This window comes from Chroicocephalus ridibundus, chromosome 9 (assembly GCF_963924245.1).
Source record: "Chroicocephalus ridibundus chromosome 9, bChrRid1.1, whole genome shotgun sequence".
In the NCBI taxonomy this organism is placed as follows: Eukaryota; Metazoa; Chordata; class Aves; order Charadriiformes; family Laridae; genus Chroicocephalus; species Chroicocephalus ridibundus.
This window is the reverse complement of record NC_086292.1, coordinates 34,286,914-34,308,907: the sequence shown is the minus strand read 5'-3', so window position 1 is coordinate 34,308,907 and position 21,994 is coordinate 34,286,914. Positions and strand designations below refer to the sequence as shown.

The following is a 21,994-nucleotide window of genomic DNA, read 5'->3' as shown; positions in this document are numbered from 1 at the left end:
TAATTTCTATAACATCTGCTGCTGTTTTCAAAGCGATGATCCCAAATCGGTACTGACGTAGCTGCCAAAGCAAATTAAAGCATAGTATATGCTGCAAATTAGAGAGCTCTGTTTAAATATTATTTTTGCACCTTGAAAAAAAGGTATGAAGGCTGTGAAAGAAGTATGTCAGGTATACTCATTTTTCTAACCAGAAAGCTCCTGTCCAATACAGCTCTCAATAAGCTGGCACAAGCCAATTACTTTTGGCTGTGCTTTCTTAAGTACTACTTAAGAAATCCTGGGTAATGGGTAACTGAGGTGGGTAGTTATTACACTAACAAAAATGATGCTGGTATCTTCAGGTACCTAACACTCCTTAGGAGTTTTTTTGCTGCAAGTGGAAGCAGGAGTTTGTGTCAAGATTTTAATGGATACTGATTACGTGCTGGGTGCTGTTCTGTGCAATATGGGCTCATCATGGGAATGGAAATGACATATTACTGCTGAAATACTACATTAATGCTTGAGGAGGGAATGAAAGATTATTAAGTGATTCTAAAGGAGGAACAAAGGAGACTCAATGAAAAGTATTTTCTTCAAGGAAAACAACATGTAGATTTCAGATCATGGATCAAAGAATTAGCAATTTTGGAAATTCAACATTAAAAAAGGTAGTAAACACAAGATGTGTTTTGAGTTGTCTTGTGCTTTCTCAGGAATTTGAACAAACTGTTAACAATATTTTATTTCTATCTACCTTTACCTCACAATGCTCATGATATTTATATACATAAATTTTCCTTTGTTGGATTATGTAATGATAAACACTTAGACACGACATAGCAGCATAAACTTAAAGTAGTTAATAAACAGACTATTATGAGCAATAAAATAGCAGATTCCAACATAGGTGAGTTCAAATATGGAAGACGTTTCTGTAGCATATGCAGTTGCTGATATTGTTAGCATCCAACATAACTTTTTTTTAGCAACCTCACAACTAAAATATTAGTCATCCAACAAAGCACTTGAAGGCCAAATAGTGCAATCCTGGTAGTAAGAGTTGGAGTTGAATGGATGACAACGGCCGCTGAGAGTACACAGAGCAAATCACTGCGAGGGTAGGCTATGGAAAACAGCGTGCTGTGTGTGGTACCAGAAAGAGATGGAGGCATAAAGCACTCAGTACACGGCAGTTGCTGACTCCTTTTACTCTGCACCCACTGTCTGGCAGCCAGATACATCTCTCTCCTCACAAGCCTATGAAAACAATCAGACACCTTCCTCTAAAAGACAGGATAAAGAAAAGTCACATTCAGTGTATCTAAAGAGCACGTTTTTATACAGATATAAGCCTTAAAAGGAACATTATGCTTACATGCTGTGTTTTCTTTCTAGAATGACATTTTGTTCTCAAAGCATTGACAACGTTCACCTTCATCCAGCCCAAGAGAAAACATTTGTGAGATGTGAAGATCGCTTTCGGAGACAAAACAGAAAGTGAGCAAGAATGCAAGAAACAACTACTCACACAAATATATTCAAAATACTATACATCTAGTAAAATGTTTTAAAAATACAGCTACATTAAATTTAAATACCCTGATGGTTTCAGAGGTGGTGAAGAAAATACATTAAAAAAAATAAAATCTAGATTTTGTGATTCAACAGTAAACTGAAACATGCCCATGAACAGCAACTGTCATTTTAAAGTTGTTTAAAGTTTAAAAAAAAAAAACACTCACTAGAAATAAAAAGATTACTATTTGAAAGAATCACTGCAACAAGCCTTTGAAAAAATTCATTTTCTTGATTTAAGGGAGAAAAGGAGCCTCATTTCCCATTAAATACTTCAAAACATGAATAGTGACTACTATCAGTTAAAACCTTCCTAAATTATTTCCTAATGAAGGGGGAGTTAGATAATTCATAGAAGAAAATATTCCCAAATAGATAACATCATTAACAAAGAGTTTGAATTTTAACTTTATAACATTAAAAAACTAAAACACATCTCAACATACAGAATGCTTGAGCTATCTGTCATAACCATGACAAGCCAAATAACTATATCACCTAAAAATGCTATACTAAACTTTGTCCTATTGGAAAATGCTTTGCTGTTTAATTAAAATGCTTTGCTGTTTTAATTAAAGTACTGATTTAAATTACCAGTAATTTAGTTATTTTAATGATGCTTAGTATATTACAGGCAATTCTATCACAACTGAATTCAGTTAACTTTTGCATTAAAATCATATTTACCTGTTTGGGTAAGGCCTGAGATTTTTAGATTTTTAGTCACTGTATAGCAGATTTTAGCACAATTTGAAACTGCATTAATAAATGAAAATGGTAAAACCCTCAAGCATCTTCAATGCATATAAACAAACTTTAAAAATTCAAACATATACAGTTCCCCTGTTTCCTATGACAGAATATAAACTACATAAAGAAACATTATTGTCTCAGATTCTTTTTATTTTATGGTTAGTGCATACTGAAATAGAAATCAGTATGTATGCCAGAGTATCTCATTTGTCACTTTGCAATGCTAAGCACAAGATTAATTAAAAATTATGTTTCTACTATTCTGTATTATGAATGTAATTTGTTTTAAATGTTCTCTAAATGGTAAAAAATGTGGAAGATAGTCCTAAGACCTGAAGCAAAGCATATCTTCCATACCGAGATATTGCAGGGAATTTTGAATCAAAAGATACAGATGTCATCAGGATTAAAGTGAGATTTATTTAAAAAGCATGACAAATGAACAAGTTGAGCAGATCCCGCAGGCAAGGAACAGTGATCACATGTTGAAGGCAAGCATCTTTGCCGACCATTCAGAATATTAACTTCTAACTTTTAAAAGCTGTTTTCAATAACTACCGTTCCTTTAAACAAACAGCAATATTCAATACAGAAACAGGAAGGCTGACTAAATATGACAGGAACTGAAGCATACTTACTTTTCAAATGAGGATGGAATGAGGTGTACATTTCAGAAGCTGGTCTGGGATTTAAAACGGCCACTTGAAGTAGCATCTTGATTGGGGGAAACATTTATACATTTAGATACGAATTCCATATAAAAGAATCTTTAGATCTTCACCGAAAATGAAGGTTTGTGCTTTAAGTTTTGCTCAATGAAACAAATTGGTTTTTTTTAAACATGAGAAGTATTTCCAACTTCCATGTCAAAAATTACAATTTAAGTCATCAATTCTGTGCTTCAGGCTGCTATCCTCCAAACTTCAATTTCCTAACATAATTATTTTATTAAAGCTCCGTAATGTGTTCTGTGTTTATATAAAAATTGATCACTTAAATACAACAGCCAAAAGTCAAAATCAGGAGTAGACAAGGATTAGGGAAATTTCAGCAATATGTATCCCGGAAAGACTTAGGTAAGCACCAGACATTTTTTAGATGATGGTTGGTTGTTTTGGGGTTTTTTTGGTGCTTGGTGGTTTTTTTTTTGTTTTGTTGGGTTTTTTTTGTAGTAGCTGTAATCCACTGGCAAGACACAATTGCTGTCACCCAGTGACAGCATTTTTAGGGCATGAAGTTGAAACGGACTGTGTCCTGAAGAATGACAGACAAGGAACAAATGACAATGTGGCCATTTTAGTTTTCCAAAGCAGGATGAAAAATGGGACAGAGAGAGAGAGACAGAAGTATGTGTGTGGCTAACTCAAATTATGCCTCTCCCTAGATTGTCTCTGGAATTCAATTTTTGCTTCCGGAGAAAGCTAAAGAACTGCCGCTTTTACTTCTCATGTTTTGGGTTGTTTTGTTTATAAGATACTGTCTATTTATAGAAGAACTGCTGTCATTGGAATTGCATCTACAGCAGTGGTAATCACCGGCTTTCTAAGCTATGAACTTTGAAATCTTCCTGAACCAAACCCTACCCCTGCTCCTCAAAAACGACTTTGGTCAGAAGGTAGTGAAGGATGACAGAGCAAGAGACAAAGGCTAGAAAGAACCGGACTGTGCTTCTCCAGTGCAGAAACTACCACGTTAGCATTTCGCTATACCTAGAAAAAAGCACTAGAGAGTTGGCGAGACAGCTTTTAATGAGATTAGTATGATGTAAAACATACATGTTCACACAGCCTTTCAAGTCATGATCTTCCTGTAGTCACACACCCGAACACACTTAGAAACATTTTAGACATTAAAATTGGCATTTCTTTCACATTACTATCACTTACTTGGTAAGGAGGCTGATAAAGAGACCTAAACCTTAGGAGAAACAAGCTTGAAAACATTAGTTCAGCAAAAGCAGACAGAAAAAAGGTCAGCGATGCCCACAGTGCACTGAAATTCAAGTAACAGGGATACTGCAGTCTGAGGACTTCTAAAATTTCTGTGGAAAAAACATTCTCCAGTACAAATGAAACAAGCTAGTATATCCTCAGATAAGAATCTAAAAACTTTTAAAAAGTCAAATAAGAAAATTAAAAGGACATTCAGTATTTGAACTCTTGCAGATACGAAGATACTTACTCTGATGTCATTTTTCACAAACCCTATGTCCAAATAAATTCTGTCCTTATGTTTTGATACGCATTAACTGATTTCTGATGTAAAAATGAAATAAAGCCCAAGTCGCAGCACAGTCAAAGTCTTACAATGCCTGAACAGAACACTGAGGTCATACCTACAACTGCAAGTGCCTACAGCGGTGCCTCCCTTTCTGCTCACTGCAATTGCTTGTCTCACCCTGAACACCGGACCCGAGCCCTGGAGAGCCTCAGGAGTCTGCTCCTGCCAGAGCAGCCACAGCTTAGAGCGACATCGGGGCTGCTGTCCTTTCAGTCACTCTTCTGTAATAACAAACTGCCAATATTCAGTAGTAAAAAAAAAAAAAACAAAAAAACTTTCTTCTTCCTTTTTGTGTATTTCTCCTGCTCCTGAAAGAAATATTGGAACATTAATTAAAAGGCAAACTGTATCGATGGGTTACAGTCTGTATGGTATAAATCATTTCATAGCAGAAGAGGAGTTTGATGCTCTTCTCGCATGCACACCATTCCAAATGTATACACTTCTGCAGAGGTGAACATACACATTTAATGACTAAAGCATAAAGAAAGACAAGATGAATAAATGAATAGCTGCAACTAGGGATTATTAGGTCAAATATTAGTTAGAAAAATTACAGGTATTTATGTTCTCATGTTTCCCCCAAACACATTTTAAAATATACATAAAATTTGTATTGTAGATGCTTAGGCATTACTTCTACCCCTCTGGTTTGCATTCTCCTAGGCAGAAATTTAAATGCAAGCACCACCAAATCTTTAGGCCCTTATGATGCTGATTTGCAGAAGGGCTCTGCTCCAACCGATTTTCTTTTAACGCCTTTTGCCCTGACAGTGCTATTTAGCTACAAGGGGAAGCACTTCTATAAAAAAAAAACAGTCATGGGGGGAGGCGGGGGGGGAAGTACTGCTAGGAAGGAACTCTGAATATGCTTTGATGACATCAAAGCGTATGCTGCTCAGTTAGGGAAACAGATGTCTAAGCAGGCCATTCTCAACAAATAGCCCTAAGAGTGAAAGACTAGCTGGCAGCACTTGGCTTTTAAAAGCAGTATTATCACTTATATCAACTACACAACACACAGCAGAACAGAGACCCAGCTTAGCAGTTTTAAAACACCTTGCAAAAATCAAACTTGCTCCTTCAAAAAGTCATCCATCAGTTGTGCATTCAGAGTATTGCATGGTAATTCCAGTATTCCTCTTCAAAAATACATCTATCTCAGAAGGCACCATTCAGTAGCTACGGTGCCGGGCTTGAATACCCCACCAGTAATTAGCTTCCATTTTGAAGATAAAAACAGAGAAAGCTTTATTCCTGTGATCATACAAGTAATTTAAAGGTAGTTTTAAGACGTTATCCTTAAGAAGGTTACACAAAACCATTTACTCTTACATTTAACTGTATGATGTTAAAATTGGGAGGTGCACTTTGATAGTGTAAAGATAGTAGAATTCCTTTTTGGCATGAGAGCCCCTTTCTGGCGAAAGCCCAAAATTAGGTAGAAGTAGAATCTGTGTATTCCTTTTCATTTTCAGAGTTCAAAAAGTAAATGGATCTTCAGAAGATTATTTCATCAAGTCTATTTATTAATGCATTTCAAGTTTCAAAAAACCTTACATATCTTTGCACAATACTTTATTTTTTGCATTTTTAGTAAAAATTTCCAAAGTGAACAAAAAAGATACTGTATAAAACACAGTGGACATGAAATCGACAGTAGTATTCCATTTCATTGTCTTGAACTTTCTTTCGGTTTTACCACATCTTGAGTTGCAGTGGAGAGTTCAGTGCACATTTCTGTTTTCAGAAAACATTTAACTTAGACTCAAAATAAAATAGGGCAGCATTTGTCTGCCAAAATCCTACCACAGGATAACATTACAGGCAAAAATTTTACATGTTCCAAAGTCTACCACACTCCAGAAGTTACTAAGAACTCTTGCTGAATAAAAGTCACCATTTTAGAAATGCAAACCCACTTCCAATCTTTGCACAGTCTTAAAACAAAGGTATTTAAAATGACTTAAAAGCAACTACGTACACGTCTACCTAGTTAAGATCATTTAGAATTATTTATATAGTCTATTGGACTTGGGGTTTCATGTACAAAATTTGTCTAAACCATGTACAAAAAGCTGTATTTTGAAAAAGTTAACCACATACTGTACAAGTTTACAAGGAAGAGATCCCATTATATTCTGTAACATTTTTGGCCTTGCTGGCTTGCGTCACATTATGAGAATGATTGTGTAAACCTTATACTCTTAAAAAACAAAACAAAAACAAAAAAACAAAGGAAGCCTGTCCAACCCTTAGTAAATTTTCTCCTAAGCAAAGCCAGGAAAATTATAGCCTTTTGCATCTCTAATTAGCTTGGTGCTTTTGGAAAACAAGCAATAAATATATCACAAGCTTCAACATTTTGTAATGCCCCCTTTCATCTCCTGCATAGCAGTAAGCACCTTAAGACATCTTTTGATTCCTCTTTCAAAAATGCCAATTATTTACATTCGTAATAAAAACTTTGGAATGGGACATTGTGCTGTTGAACTTCACTACTGGTAGAAAATGCTGGAAAATTGGTAGTCCTAACTACAATTTTAACTCTGCCACAGCAGCTGGGCAAATCACTCTACTTTAGTGGTTATCAATCAACAGTATCATGCTGAAAAGTTATCCAAATATCTGATAAATTAAAAAAGAAAATAAAAAAAAACCTTACAACTTTTCTTTCTTTCCACATCCCTCAGAACACAAACTGAATTATTGTGCTGTAAGAACATCTGAACAGCCCAAATAAACCGGTTGCGGTTTTTAAAACAAGTTGAATAACAGGCGGAATTTTCTAATAAAGCATGGAAATATTTCATCTAACTATTCATTATTTAACTGAATAATCAGACAAATTAAAAATATTTATGCTGAGCTACAAGAAGTTAGACACTTATAGAAAACATTTTTGAAACATTCTGGCATTTGCAAAGTTTGCAGAACACCTGCTGTATCTCTGAAAGACCATTCAATCTTGTATGCTATGTCTTAGCAGCTGTTTGATAAAGATGAAATGAGTGCTTGAAACAACTTTGATCATGATAAAAAAAGTTTGATTTGATTCAAAATTGCTGTGTAAAGCATCACAGGATCCTTGACCATTACACACCATCATCCTCTGTTATCCTGAGTATGTCAATTAAACAGTAATTTCTTCATTAATAGCGGAAAAGTTTTATAATACAAAGAAACATCCATATTGCAATTCTCTTGTTTACAATTGCACACAAGTACGGGTGTACGTTAGAAATACATGTCTGCATATAACAATGTATATACATTGACAAGTAACGTCTCCAATGCTGAGGTGGTCTAGCTTCCTAGCCTTGTCTGGCAGTTGAAAAATATATATTTGTTTCAAATCTTGAGTAAAAGTAGTTTTACTACAGCCATATTTGCCTGCAAGTGAAGAAAATGCAGCAATGAAGAGCACAGAAGGGGGAAAGAATCGTGATACTCTAGAACTTTGTGCCGCTAAATTAAAAAAATGCAAAAAAAAACATTTTCTTCTTTTTGAGCTGGAAGATTCGCCCATTAAAAATTAACCATTTCCACTTGTTTTGAGGGCATATCATGCTTTTTTTTTTTTCCTCTTCAATTTTTGAGAGTTAGACCGGGGACAATGACTTATTAGGTTTTCTTTGGAGTGAGTTTTCCCATTGTAGGCACTAGGAAGAACCAAGGCAAAAAGCTGCAGTCAACGTCTCATATGTCCCATCTGATAACTCTCTCGGGGTCTTTGCCGCTGTGGTGGCTGAGTGGTTTGTGGTGGTCTCCTCCTTTTTAAAGTGCCTGTTTCAAAGAAAGGGACATTTTATTAAAATTAATTTTAAAAAAGACATTATTTACAGAAAAGTTGCCCTGGCTATGCAAATTGAATGTAACTATTTTTCTGAAAGGCTTTAGATTTAGACCCGCAGAAGGTTTTAAACAGATGATTAACTGCATGGAGTATTTACAGAATACATTTTATTATCTCAACGGTAGTTCCTTAAACAGGCTGATTCTTACAATATGTAGCATGGAATAGGAAACAAAAGGAATTCCGACTTAGAAAAAGTCTTCAAAGCTTTCTTTTGATATGCATATTACGCTATAGGAAAATAAGGCAAGAGTTACATTTTCATGAGTTGTTTCACTGGCATGAATTCCATTCATAGCTTCACAGTGCCAGACTAAGAACTGTAGCTTGGGACACCTGAAATTTCCCTTTAGGACAAAATAGTTGATGATAAAACGCTTTCCTCAAATTTAGTTACCTGGTGTACTCACCTGGAAGTGGTTTATGAGGAGGCAACTTTGGATTACTGCTTGGAGTATGAACACTACATATCTTAATGAAACCAGCCATCAACATGATCAAGGCAATTCCCATGAGCAACACTGCCCACCAATAAGCCTAAAAACATTAAAAAAAATTATTTTGAAGGGGCTGGCACACACGCACAAGAGACAGTGAATAGGGCTTTCCTTTGCCTTTTAAAAGTCATCAAAAAGCTGTTCTAAAACATCACATAGAAGACCATAACATTTTAAAGAAAAATATCCCCAAAGTTCTTACACAAAAACCCCAAACCCTTCAGAACCATTCTATTATCAGTGAGTATTTCACAAAAGATACACTACAACAGAGCTATATAAGCCTAAAACAATCAACAGCTTACACAAAATTGACTATGCAGCTCTATAACAGTGTTTCACTGTTGCTCTCCTCCCAGTCTATTATTAGGGAAGCGTCATCTAGTGCAATAAAAATAAGAAATGCTAGAGATCAATATATTTAGTTCCTTAAAAGAAATCAGAGCATTGAAATATGAAGAGTTAAAACTGGAAAACCCAGTAAATTAAAAAAGTGAACGTTAACACCAAAACAGATGGTGGAGTGAAAACAGGTATTAACACAAAATATTTACTTGTTTATTTGTTTCTATTCCCTTCAATCTAACTTATTTGCTTCACTCAAGGTGCTGATAGAAAAAATACCAAAGCAAGGCCTGATTATAGTTTGAAGAATGCTGAAGTACTGCGTATATGCAGCAACGCTTACCAACTGTGAATAGTGATCAACAAGAAAATTTTATATTAGACTGTAAGATAAAGAAAATACTTACCACAATCCATTCCGCAATATTTTCATATAGCTCTGGATTAAAAATTGCTTTCTTTAATCTAGCTAGAGGGCCATCAGCATCTACTAGCCGACACCTCATAAACACATCACAGTAGCCTTTGAAATCGTTACAAGGAGATCCAGGTTGCAAAGTAATATTGTCACGACCAAAGTATTTCTCCCACTGGTTAGAGCCTGTACTTGCACAGGTACTTGGGTCCACTGAAAAGTGAATACAAATTAGATTAATTAAATCATTATTGTATTAAAACATATGTGCATGAATGCCTTGGTGTTCAATTGTTAAAAATGCTTTTGAAAATTTTCAAGTTTATATTAATCTGTAAAAACCAAAAATATATAGTTTGTTTCCTACAAAATACAATGCAGTTTAAGTATGAACAAAATCACAGTACACTCTCAAGTTAACAAAAAAATAAAATTTAAACAAGGTGAGAAGATTCCTCAGATACCTACTGCTATATTTATGCTTACAATTCAGACAAATCTTACTTTTTCTCATGCAGCAGACATGACACAATTCTCTATCGTCCTTGCCATCTGAACTAGCACACGTGCATTCCTCCAAGCCATGCTTCTCACAGATAGAGCCAGCACATTGCTATTGGAGACAAAAGTACGAGAACACAAAAATCAATTTCACTTTTAAGCACACTGATATTAGGAAAGATATTAATTTTTAATAGCTGAAAGCATAATCATAGGTCTAAAGATACTTCTCAAAAATAATAGCTTGAATTTCTTCTAAAGTTCATAAAGCACAAAATTGATTACAGTTATTTAATTGCAGTGTTTAGGATTATTTGATAATTATTTTAAAGGTGATCTACCCTACCCTATTTTATTTTGTAATGCTGTATCTTCTTTTAGGGCCTCAGACTACCCTGTGAATCACTCACATCCCTGCAATTCACTCTGAAACATGACTACTCCAAGCCGTGGTTAGGAAAATAGATAAAAAGCATGTCTTCAAGAGTATCTTACCTCAGAAAATAATAAAAATTAATGGCAGGAAAGATTCTGTATTTAATTCCACTGTCGGAGGACCCTTCACATTCAAATAAATAATAAATTGGTGTATTTATAATCTTGTTTCAAAATCAAGTAACTATATAAAGACAATTTCTCTATCTTAAGATGATTCTAAATTAGATGAAAAATTATTACAAGTAGTATCATTTGATTAAAACCCTCGACTGCGGAAAACAGAGACTTACAGCAACACAAGTTACAGCTTTAAGAGGATGACTTTTGTTTGTTTCTGCTTACAAGTAAACATAGGTCAATTTATAAGAGACTTCCCATTAATATTTCATGGCAACTGCCATCGACTCTTTAATCAGGAAACTAATGGCAGTTCAGAGTAATTCTATATGCTTGCACATCTATGTTACATGCACAAGGGCAGAGCAACGGTATATTTTCATTAAATCAAATTTAACATGTATTTTTAGCATATCTGATTTTCTAAGGCAACTTGACCAAGACTGAAGAAAAATGAAAAGATGGAACTACGAAACACTTTCATATTCCTGATTTTTACAAAAAACTTTAAATGTAACTTTCTCAAATAGTAAAGCTAGCTTGATGTTTGTTACCTGCTTCTTCATATTTGGTGTACCTTCACAATTATTTTGATTGAAACCATTACATCAAACATTTTTATTGAAAAAGAGATTAATCTTACACTCTTCTCCATTAAGTACTGAAACCGTATCACTTCATAATACAGTGCCTTGCAATAAACTGCAGTTGCGTATGACTGTACCAAACCATACCCCATTTATGCAAACTTGCGTGTGCCTGTTGCAATCCGTGAAGTTGGGCTTGGGCTCAGAGGCTGGGCAGAGCGCACTGACACCATTGCACATCCCTTCTCGCGCGCAGTCAGAGTCATTCCGACACTTATCAGTCTTCATTTTGAAGGTACACACTGGTGTACAGCAGGGGCCTTGGCTGGGGCTGGAAACACACAGAAATCATGGGCAGAAAGAAAAAGCATGAACGATTCCAGAAGAACTATTCATCCTGAAACCTACTCAAATGCTCAACATATTTCTGATTTGTGCTAAGTAAAACGTGAATTGAAAAGATTGAAAAGAATTTTTTCCGTCCCTAAATGTAACACGAGGTTACTGCGTTGAATACAGATTTCTTAGTCATTGTGGTAACTAATTAAACTATTTGCATTATTTTAGAAAAACAGTACAAGCACGTTTCAAATTATAAAAAATAACAGCATTTCAAAGTTTGTATATATAAAAAATTCAATTAGCAAGTTGGCAAAATTAATTCAAGAACAACCGATTAGTTTGATAACATTGGTTTCAACGTAATAAATAAGTCAAGATTTATCTGTCACAGATTAACAACCATAACAATATTTTTCTCCTTTCTGTAGCCATACCATTTACATTGTTTGAATAAACAAGAAAAGGGATGGAGAGGTGTCAGATCTTGTATCAGAAGTCACAGTCAGCACACAACCAAATGTTGGGGGAAGGAAAGATTTGCCAAAGAAGCCCTAGAGCTTCAGTGGTTCCCTCAAAACAGCCGGGCTCCTTTCTGTCACAGACATCAAAGCACCTGAGCCCCTTATGCTAGGTCCACCCGTCTCTCCAGTGAAACAGCAGGGGACAATCACTTCTCTTTCTGAAGCTGTGTTTGAGTACATACGCTGTTACAAGCAGCAGCAGAATGACGGTTATAAAACATAGATAAGTCCTTGATTAAACCTAAGCCTCCCAAGTTCTCATCTCCCATTATTGTGTATCTGCACACTACTCACAGTGTGCTCCTTGGCATTTAGTGGACATCAGAAGACAGCACAGATCTTCTGCAGGTCAGGATCTCTCTATTTTAAAACTATTGCATGCTAAGAAAAGTTACTCTTATGTCACACATGAAAAAAGATTAAGAAGCATGTAAAGCAGCTGGAGAGATACCATAGTTTTTCTAAAATGTATTTTAATGCGTTATTTATGTGATCCATTCCCACACTTGGATTTGCTTTACGTGTCTTTGGAAACCTCTTTGTACAGGAAAATGTTCAATCTTAATAGAGAGGAAAAAAAAGGAATCCTAAACCAAAAATAATGCCACAATTCATACTTCAGACTGTTCCAGCAAGGCGTAAAGCTAAATTGCAGCCATCTGAACACAAGAGAGCAAAGAAATGGGGCAGCAGCGGCACCTGTGTACTCAGAAGGAAATGGCTTCTCATCACAGGTGCAACATAAAATCTGAGAAACCAATTACAAAACAAGACAATGTAAGGCCTTTATTTTGGCAGAAATAAGAAGTTGCAAGGTGAAAAAACACCACCAAAACAAAAGATATGCAAAATTATTGCAACTATGAATTCACAGGTCCTTCTAGGATGGCCACGCTGTCAAGTAAGTTTTAACAAGATGCTACTTTTACCTCCACTCCCAGGATGACAAAGATCATTTTTAGGGCAGGAAAGTTTAATTAGAACAAGAATTGTATATATTGTATTAAAAAGTTGAGATGGTTTAGGCTTAAAAATAATAGTAATTTTCTCTTCATCTTTGGTTAAGAGTCTAACCAGATGTTAGATTTCTGTCTGCCTCTACAGAGGAACAAAAGCTCACACTTTTCGTGTGAAAAAAATCCACTTAAGTTTTCAAATGAGGTTAAAATTTAACATGTGTCTTAAGTGACAGAACTAAAAGACAGAAGTTGACTTACTTCACTGTAAGTCTTATGATCTTTAAAAGTTCCTTTTATAAATCACTGTGTACACAACACTGCCAAGATACAAGGTGACTTTAAAACATAGTTTAATTTAATTTATAAAACAAGCATTTAAAAAAATAAAAATCAATTATATCCTTCAGTCATCTTCCAACTAGTTAGGCAATGCTGTAGAAATGGCACTAGGATAGGATCCAGTTTCATAATATCCTCCATTATCTATCGGGCGTTAATACTTCCCTGTACCTACTGTAAAACCAGCATCGTGGTCACGTTTTTCCTGAATCATACAGTTTTTGCAAGACTTCTGCACAACACATTTCTGATAAAGATAACAGAATTTCAACACATTTGTCTGCATGGAGCATTAAGATACATTAGCATTGATACAATCCAGTACCATATTATATTTTTTCAAAAGCCAGAGAGCAGTCATTCAAGAGAAAGGAAGCTACAATTAGCACCAAGAATTATATAGCATAATTGTGCTTATGAACTTCTCACTCACTCTTATAAGGCATTTTAAACAAAATAAATACTTTAAGAATAATGCGGGTAAACAGACTGAGATTCTAAAATATCTATGATAGCTACCAATAATTCCCCAAAATGGAATTGTACTGTAACAGACATGCAGACATACCTGCAGGCTTTCCCTGGTTTTAACTTGCATTTTTTATCTTCCGGTTGGTTTGCATCGTAACAGCATTCGTCTTTACACTGGTCACTGTATCCACAATCACACTGTTCTCCTTGTTCAACCAGTCCATTACCACAGATGGGCTGACCAGACTCTGAAAAATGCCAGTATAGTTATGTACAAAGCAGTACAAAGAACATGCAAACACACTTATAAATGTTAACATTGACTTGGAACAGCACCCGGCTAATCACTACTAAAAATGACTGGTTGAGATGGACTTCAGACTGGAGCTGAATTCAACTCGCATTATTTGCTTGCCACCCAGCTTAGTCATTCCTATAATTCATAAAACTTTAAGCCTTGGAGTAAAAGGTTTCTGCAGATAACAGTGGGAGTTTCTTGTATGGATAGGAGTTCCAAAGTGATAAGAGGAAGTTTTCTGCTAAGCCTCCAAGGGAGCAGCATCCTTTCTTATGTTTGTCCTCCTATAACAGAATCTGAGCACCTTAAAGCAAAAGCTCGTAGTACCAGGGTGAACTACTACACTAAACCCCAAACATACTCGCTGCACGGTCTCATAAGGTTTCTGAGAGCTCACACATCACGGACTCCAGAAAGAAAACTCCTGCAAAACCCCCTTCCCCCGCCTTTTTTTTTTTTTTAATGTTTAAATAAAATTCCCTGTATTTTGATTTGTGCTCCTTACCTCTTGTCCTTTATCTGGCCATGACCAAAAACAGTCTGGCCCTGTTTCCTTTATTCCCTCCCACAAGAGCCCCCCCCTCTTCAGCCTTCCCTTCTCCAGCCTAAAGTCTCAGCTCTCCCAGCTTCTCCTTATATGTCAGATGCTCCAATCCCTTAATAACCTTTGTGGCCCTTTGCTAGACTCGCTCCAGCACGTCCATGTCTTTCCTGCACTGGGGAGCCCAGAACTTGACACAGTACTCCAGATATCAAATTCAATTATTTACTTACAGAATCTTTCGGTTGATTAAAAAAAAGAGAGATAAATAAAAAAGTAGAATAAAAATTAATAAAATAGATTTCTAATTAAGCACAGTAGTAACAGCTTCGCCATTCTGCTTTCAGGATGACTAAATACATACCGACAAAACAATTATTTCTCTTTTTCTCAAGAACTTGGCTGATATTTCGAATGCTACAGATAGAGAACTTGTTGTTGTTAAGTTTGTCCCCAGATGTAGCTCTTGCATACATGATGTAATTGCCATTTTCTTTCTGTCCCAAGTTCTTGGACTCTCCTGGAGTGCACTCCATTCCTGAATCATGCTGCAAAACAAGTATTTGAAAACTATTTCTATCAAGACAAATTCTCTAATTTCTTGCTATCTTTTTATACATGTGCAAAAATAACCGAATTTGGTAATCTTAACACAGTGAGAACAAAAGGTTCATGAGAACAAAACACCATCTTATACTCTAAAGTTCCTTAGAAATACTAAAAGCATACAGGAAACAAAGGTTTGTTTTGGGTTTTTTTATTTAGCTTGTTTGTTTTTTTTTTTCCCCAGACAACAGTAGCAAGTGTTTAATTTCTTAAGTTTCAGCTTATTTGCATTGTTGGTAATGTATACCCCAAGTATGTGACCTGTAATGAATACTGACTCAGAAAAGTTGCTGTCTCCTAAAAAGAGTGGCTTTACGACCACAAAAGGGTAATGAGTATTCTGTGGAATACAAGCAGGAGGAGTTAACCGAAATAGCAGTCCCCGCTTTTTGCTTGGTGCAAAGAGACCTTCAGGACAGAGTAGAAGCTCGTTTCTGTCAGCCAACTCCATCTACACAATATCCAGCATGTGGAATGGAATGCATTGCAGGTTGGCACACTAGCAATTAGCAGACAACATACTAAGTCATTAAATGCAAGAGAAACTCTAATGCCATTGTGATGCATCCAACTTTTCAGAAATAAAACCTCTGTCTCCAAAAGAAGTAGGTAAATTTTAAGATTTTCAACATAGGTGTGAGAACTATTTATTATAGTTTGGTAGAATTAAACATGTACTTTCATGTATTTCCCTGGATCAAGTGCAACTTGAGAGTAAAATTAAAAGAATAATCTTCCAGGCTGATGCAAAAGATGTTTCTTTCACTCAGTAGGACTGTTTTTTCAGTTCCATTGCTCGTATTTTCAGTTATATTTGGAAGGCTTGTTCCCACTCAGAGCAGCAGTATTAGGGATTCTCTCAAGGCATGTAAGGATAGCATTCACATGTGAACATCTGTTTTGGAAGAACTTGTCATTCCTGTCATATCTTGATTTCATTTTATTTCCAAGAGTAGAAAGCCTATATGCTTAAGTTCAAAAATAAAAATCCCAAACTAGAAAACTTTGTTCTCATCTCCAGCAAAAACAAAAGCCTCAAGCTTTCAGCTTGCCGCAAACAAACCATGTCCCTAAATGACTGGGAGACAATTTTGCTCTAAAATATTGTTCTTGGTATCTTAATCCTCCCCATAATTTTCTTAGGTAAACTTGCAAGTATAAGTAACTGAACACAAAAAAGAGCCAGTTCTATCTTCACTTATTAAATAAAGCATCATCTCAATCAATTTTGAGTTGATTCTTCCTCCTCCCTAGGATAAACTAAAATACATTTAAAAGATGTGTGTAACCCTAATCTTCAATAAAAATCAGGGAAGTTTTTAGGGAATAATAATATAGTCCCTTCATAAGGGACTGAACTAGTAGAAGTAAACAATTCAGAAAATCCACTGTTGCACCAGTGTTGTCAAATACTCATAAAAGGGGCTCAGTTCAGCAACGTGGTTTTTGTATACAATGCCCATGCACATATGCACATGCAGTCACAATCATATTTTCCCTGGTTATAAGAAGCAAAAACTCCCTTCGCAAATCACGCACTCCAAAACGGACTGAAAGTGAGTTAACAGATCAATAGTAATACTCACAGGTGACCCAAAGTTGTGCCCAACCTCATGAGCAAAAGTGATGTGAGAAACCTTGGGAGGAACATGAGAGCCATAGTTCTGCACAGTGATGATTCCAGTGTTCAAAGACTTCTTCTTACCATCAGAATACAGTTTGCTCTTTTCACATATTCCACCAGAGCTCCCTGCGTTTAGACAAAAGTACAACAGTTAGTCATTTAAGAGAAGAACTACTGTGTTACTTTTCTACTGACATTTAGAACAAGAAACAGCTTGCCTCCTCAGTGGACGCTTATGGACTAAGAGTTCTTCTGTGTAATTAATATTATCCCAACTTTGAAAGTAGATTAGATTTATCCACACTAATGCTCTCGGCACTGAATAGATATATGCACACAAGAAGTTATCTGGTTTAGAACAGCTATTAAGTAAGAGCTATTTTGGGCTTTCACTGCAGGGACAAGCCCTGATTCTACCCTACCTGGAGTACGAGACTAGCAGGGTGTGATGGCCAGTATAGGTAGCCTCAGTCTACAGCCCATCTGGATTTCACTGAGTGAAAAAAAACCAACCCAGTAAAGTCACAGGAGAACCCCTCTCGTAGCAAAAGCATTTATGTAAAGTGCCTAAGATTAGCTATATATCCTTGTCGGCAAAAGTGACTCAGTCTTCCACTGTACAAACCGAAGCTTAAAATGCTTTGATGTATGGGTTAATCAGACCCATATTTAAAAGGTCAACAATAAAGTATATCACACTTACTGTTTGGAAAAGTCTCAAAATTGTGACTTTAATTTCACCAAATTTTTCCATAACTTAAACTTGTACTGAGGCATTATCAATGTTCTAAAATTAAGCTATTCTATTGCTAACATAAATGGTGTCTAAAAAACACTCTAAAGAAGCTTCCTCGCTTTCTGAAGCAAAATTTGATCTTAGTCAAACACCACATTTAACTTCTGTCAGCATGTGCGTTAAGGATGAAAAGCTCTCAAAGCAACTTAATTTTTCTCAATTAAATTTAGTTTTGGAAGAAGTGTTTATGGAATGCACATTCCAGTTCATCCTGTGCTTGCTCAGTCCATACACTAGACTAGTCATCACAGACCCAGCTGCTTATTTACAGAAGCCACCTGCATCTTATTTTTCCAGTGGTTCTTCCACAGTCACTAAGGTTAGTCCACACAGGTCCCTCTAGCATACTTACTACACTCATGGGTCCACTGATCTGAATAGTAATGTTTATTTGAGCATTTTAATCTCCTAAAAGTCTGAGACACTGTCATTCCACGATAGTTTTCCACATATCTCCAGTACTCTACAACCAACATGTGCCTTAGAGGGAAGTACAGCAGTAAAACTGAGTTTATAATCTATAGCTATATCCCATTACTTGAATTCTGTAAAAGCTCTTGGTAACGTTCTCATAAGTCTGCAGTTTCTTGCAAAGTCTCATAGAACCTTTTGTTCTTCGGCCTAAACAAGGGAAGACTGTTCCTCCTGAAGTTCTGATTTTGATTTCTGTGAAAGTTTCCACAATTTGGAATTTGTGCTGCACTATAATTAAACAATTTGTGTTTACTTAAATTTAAAGACTAACAACTTTCAAATATATAATTTTATAAAACTAATGCACACTATAAGACTAATACATCCAGGACAAACGCCTCAAGATGCTGCACACATGAAGACCATTGTTTGATTTTTTTTTACATCGAGAGACATACTTCAGACCCAAAATACACAACTAGGTTGAAACTAGTGAGAAGCAGTTCAAGAAGAGTCACACAATAATTATCCTGGTATCTCCCAGAACAAGATCTCACTGATTATACTTTACTTAAAAATAAATAAGAAATTGCTTCCAATACTACCTAGAAAACCTAAGGATTCTGCAGGGTAGTTCCACTACAAACTTCAAACTGCATAGCTGTAAGCTATGTGTATATATAGCAGAAACCCTTGTTTCTTCTGTCACTTTACTGGTCACTCATACCTGTCATAAAAAGCCATCCAAGTAATACCACCTTTGTCTGACAAAAGAAATACATTGCTCTTTATTGTTCACATCTTGCCCATCAGAAAGACAGCAAGACTAATTGAAGTGACATGATACACTGTTTATATTTAAAAGGCAATATAAAATCAAATTATACCTAACCAAAATTGTGAAAAGTTGGTTATGAGATTTTTGTATATTTGATGTCAGTTTAAGTAACATCCTTTCTACCTTTTTTCTTTGTACAGACCTACAATACTTGATCTCATGGCACTGAAGGTTTGGATGTAATTACCTGAAGGGGCTCCAACCCAAGCCAGACCAAGGACTCCATCATCAAAATCACGGTCTGTAAACACATAGGCCAAGCAATAATCGTCATGATTCTGTTCCGAGTTCAGTTCCAGAAACTTTTCCACACCAATGTTAGGAAATCTGAAGGGATTGGAGGAGTCCTTCTCATCTACAGTTGTGTTAATCTAAAAGTAAATTGAAACAAACTGTAAGACATGATTCATTTTCACTTGACTTCTAAATACCAGCTAAGAGGCTTACTGTTATCAATACCTTGTTTTGTTAAACAGTTAAGATTTAATGGCCTTGACAAATTACCACCCCAATATTTGGAAAACCAAGTTCTACAATAAGTAAAGAATTGCATTTGTGTAGTAAATCCCCACTCTCTTATTTCTTTCTTTTTCCTTTCTTTCCATCAGTACCCAAAAGTTTATATTTATCCTCTTAAGTCATCACTTTTAGAAGGAACTTTCAACCTGGATAGCAATTATCTATTTTAATGTTAAAGCTCTTGGAGAGCAATAGAGTCTGTTTGCTGCACAGACAACACTGCAGAAACGTTAAGAAGTTGATTCCTATAAAAACTGACGACAGCTTTGCAACAGAAGCAGTGGGCTTTTGAAAACAACCACTGAAACCAAACCAAATAAATGGGTTAGGGAACTATTTACTACATGAACATTTGTGTTACGAAATAACTAATAATAAACGGTTACAAGTGAACAGCAACAGGACTTTTGAAAAATACAGCCTCCAAGCAGTAACAGCAAAGCTAAAAGTATTTCCCATACAACTTACTCTTATTCGTTTCACCATGAAGCTGATGTTACGGATTCCTGAGAAATCTGTTGACTGGTAAATTGTGTCAATCGCTTTAACATGGCTGGATATCTGTCAAAAATGAAAAAAATCTACGGTTCAAAGATCTTTGCACTACATTATAGCTAATCCTAAACAGCAACAACTGCAAGGCCTATACTTTTACATGTAAGATACTGTGTCATATAAACTCTAACAGGCCTTTTTAATCAAATGGTGATGGCAAATAATGCAAATAAATCACTACATAACCTACCACACGCATTGCCACCATGCCAGATAATAGCAAAGTATTTTGCCGTTTGCTTTTTATCAACTATTCAGATACCTGTTTGTGATATTCAATTCATTGCTACGACAAGATAGCACTGTAGTTAAAACTGTATTCAAAGCACTGTGTTTCTTTTCTTGAGAAAAAATTTACTTGTTAACAGCATAATTCTTTCATTGCTGGTAGAACATAAGTGTGAAGAAATTGATCATTTACCTTTTCCAAGAGCACATAGAAATGCTAACTCATTGAAACACCGATTTTGAAGGCAACTTCAGAGCTTTGGAAAACGTTCCTCAAATTGAATTGCGTATATACAGTGTGATAAATAAATAGTAACAGTCAGATTTGCAAGTGGCAGTGAGACTTCAGACTTGAAGAGAAGCATGTTAACATGGCAATTATATTTTCAGCAAATGATCAGCAAAAAATCCCCAAAACTTTTTCCAGTTAATAGCATATTGACAAGTGAAAAGCATCCGCCTTTAGTTGTCACTGTTTTTTTAACCTTCCACTACATCTGACACTAGAGGGACAAAGCGCTTCGTCAATAGCTCACAGTGCTTTGAACTGAGAATTCAAATGGAAGGCGATGCAAATACTAACACAGTGGCTTGGCAGGCTGGCAAACAGAACAAAACTCTTCAGGAAGGAGTACTTTTCTGAGTAAGGATTGAGAAAAGTCAGACTGCAAGCCTTGCTCAGAGGTGCTAAACCAGCCATTATTAACTGAAAGATGCACAAGTGCCTAGGGATTTTGTCATGGATTTTAGTGAAATTAAAAAATCTCTTTCAATAATGTCAAGATCCCTGTAACAAATGAAACAAGACATTCTAATGTAAATAAGCAATAATATACACAATTAAATTACAGGAAATTTATCAGAAATACACAAGTAAAGTAAAAACAGACTGTTTAAAACAAAGGGATTGGAAATACCTGTGCAATTACGGCTTCCCTTGTTCCATAATGCTTGTAGAAGAGATGATCAGTCTGAATATACAGCTGACATGTATTTTTTTCAGCCTGAGTGGCACGCTTTTTTCTTAAAACCTGTGGACCATTGTCCTTAGGCTCTTCAAAAGGCTTCTACATATACACAGGAAATAAATATATTAATTTTGCAGATCTACATGCTGCACTAGATTACCTAAAAAAGTGGTAGCTTTTCTCAACATACTCCACTAATAGAAACACATTTTCCTTTTTTTTCTTTAACGCACATGAATCTTCATGAATCTTGAATTAAACAAGTATGTTTATAGCCAGTTTTCAAGTATGCCATCTGTTTTTAATGGTATCTCAGTCAAACCCTCCCGTGCATTTCATTTTATATTACAAAAGGCAGGCAGTGTGAAATAGATTTTTTTCATTCATGTGATCCTTGAATTTTTTCTTTTCATAATCCTTTTCTAAGATGAACAAACAGTTTGTAGAGTGGAAAAAAAGCAGCGCTGTGGAACCTATGGACCCTCCCTAACACAGGTTATTTCACATTGCAGTGACCTTAGTCAGCTACCTGGGCAAACAGAAATACTGAAGCACTTCAGCACGGAACAAAAGGCACGCTAAACATGAAGGGAAAATAATGCTCATTAGTCAGAGCAGTATCTACT

At 35.8% G+C, this 21,994-nt stretch overlaps 2 protein-coding genes across 3 annotated transcripts in view; one reads left to right on the top strand and one right to left on the bottom strand.

Moving 5' to 3' along the window:
• Nucleotides 1-4,606, top strand: part of LIPC (lipase C, hepatic type) — a 62,044-nt gene extending 57,438 nt beyond the window's left edge. For both annotated transcript variants that reach the window (XM_063346944.1, XM_063346945.1), the window contains one exon: nucleotides 1,381-4,606. In XM_063346944.1, coding sequence (XP_063203014.1) covers nucleotides 1,381-1,486 — 106 coding nt within the window. In that variant the 3' untranslated portion in view covers nucleotides 1,487-4,606. The remainder of the gene's footprint in view (nucleotides 1-1,380) is intronic.
• A 1,254-nt stretch (nucleotides 4,607-5,860) lies between these two features.
• ADAM10 (ADAM metallopeptidase domain 10) overlaps nucleotides 5,861-21,994 on the bottom strand; it is a 51,666-nt gene continuing 35,532 nt past the window's right edge. The window contains exons 6-16 of the mRNA XM_063346029.1: nucleotides 21,318-21,467; nucleotides 20,086-20,178; nucleotides 19,286-19,469; nucleotides 17,013-17,176; nucleotides 15,185-15,368; nucleotides 14,079-14,229; nucleotides 11,497-11,680; nucleotides 10,211-10,319; nucleotides 9,699-9,919; nucleotides 8,860-8,986; nucleotides 5,861-8,379 (exon numbers count right to left, since the gene is read on the bottom strand). Coding sequence (XP_063202099.1) covers nucleotides 8,285-8,379; nucleotides 8,860-8,986; nucleotides 9,699-9,919; nucleotides 10,211-10,319; nucleotides 11,497-11,680; nucleotides 14,079-14,229; nucleotides 15,185-15,368; nucleotides 17,013-17,176; nucleotides 19,286-19,469; nucleotides 20,086-20,178; nucleotides 21,318-21,467 — 1,662 coding nt within the window. The 3' untranslated portion in view covers nucleotides 5,861-8,284. The remainder of the gene's footprint in view (nucleotides 8,380-8,859; nucleotides 8,987-9,698; nucleotides 9,920-10,210; nucleotides 10,320-11,496; nucleotides 11,681-14,078; nucleotides 14,230-15,184; nucleotides 15,369-17,012; nucleotides 17,177-19,285; nucleotides 19,470-20,085; nucleotides 20,179-21,317; nucleotides 21,468-21,994) is intronic.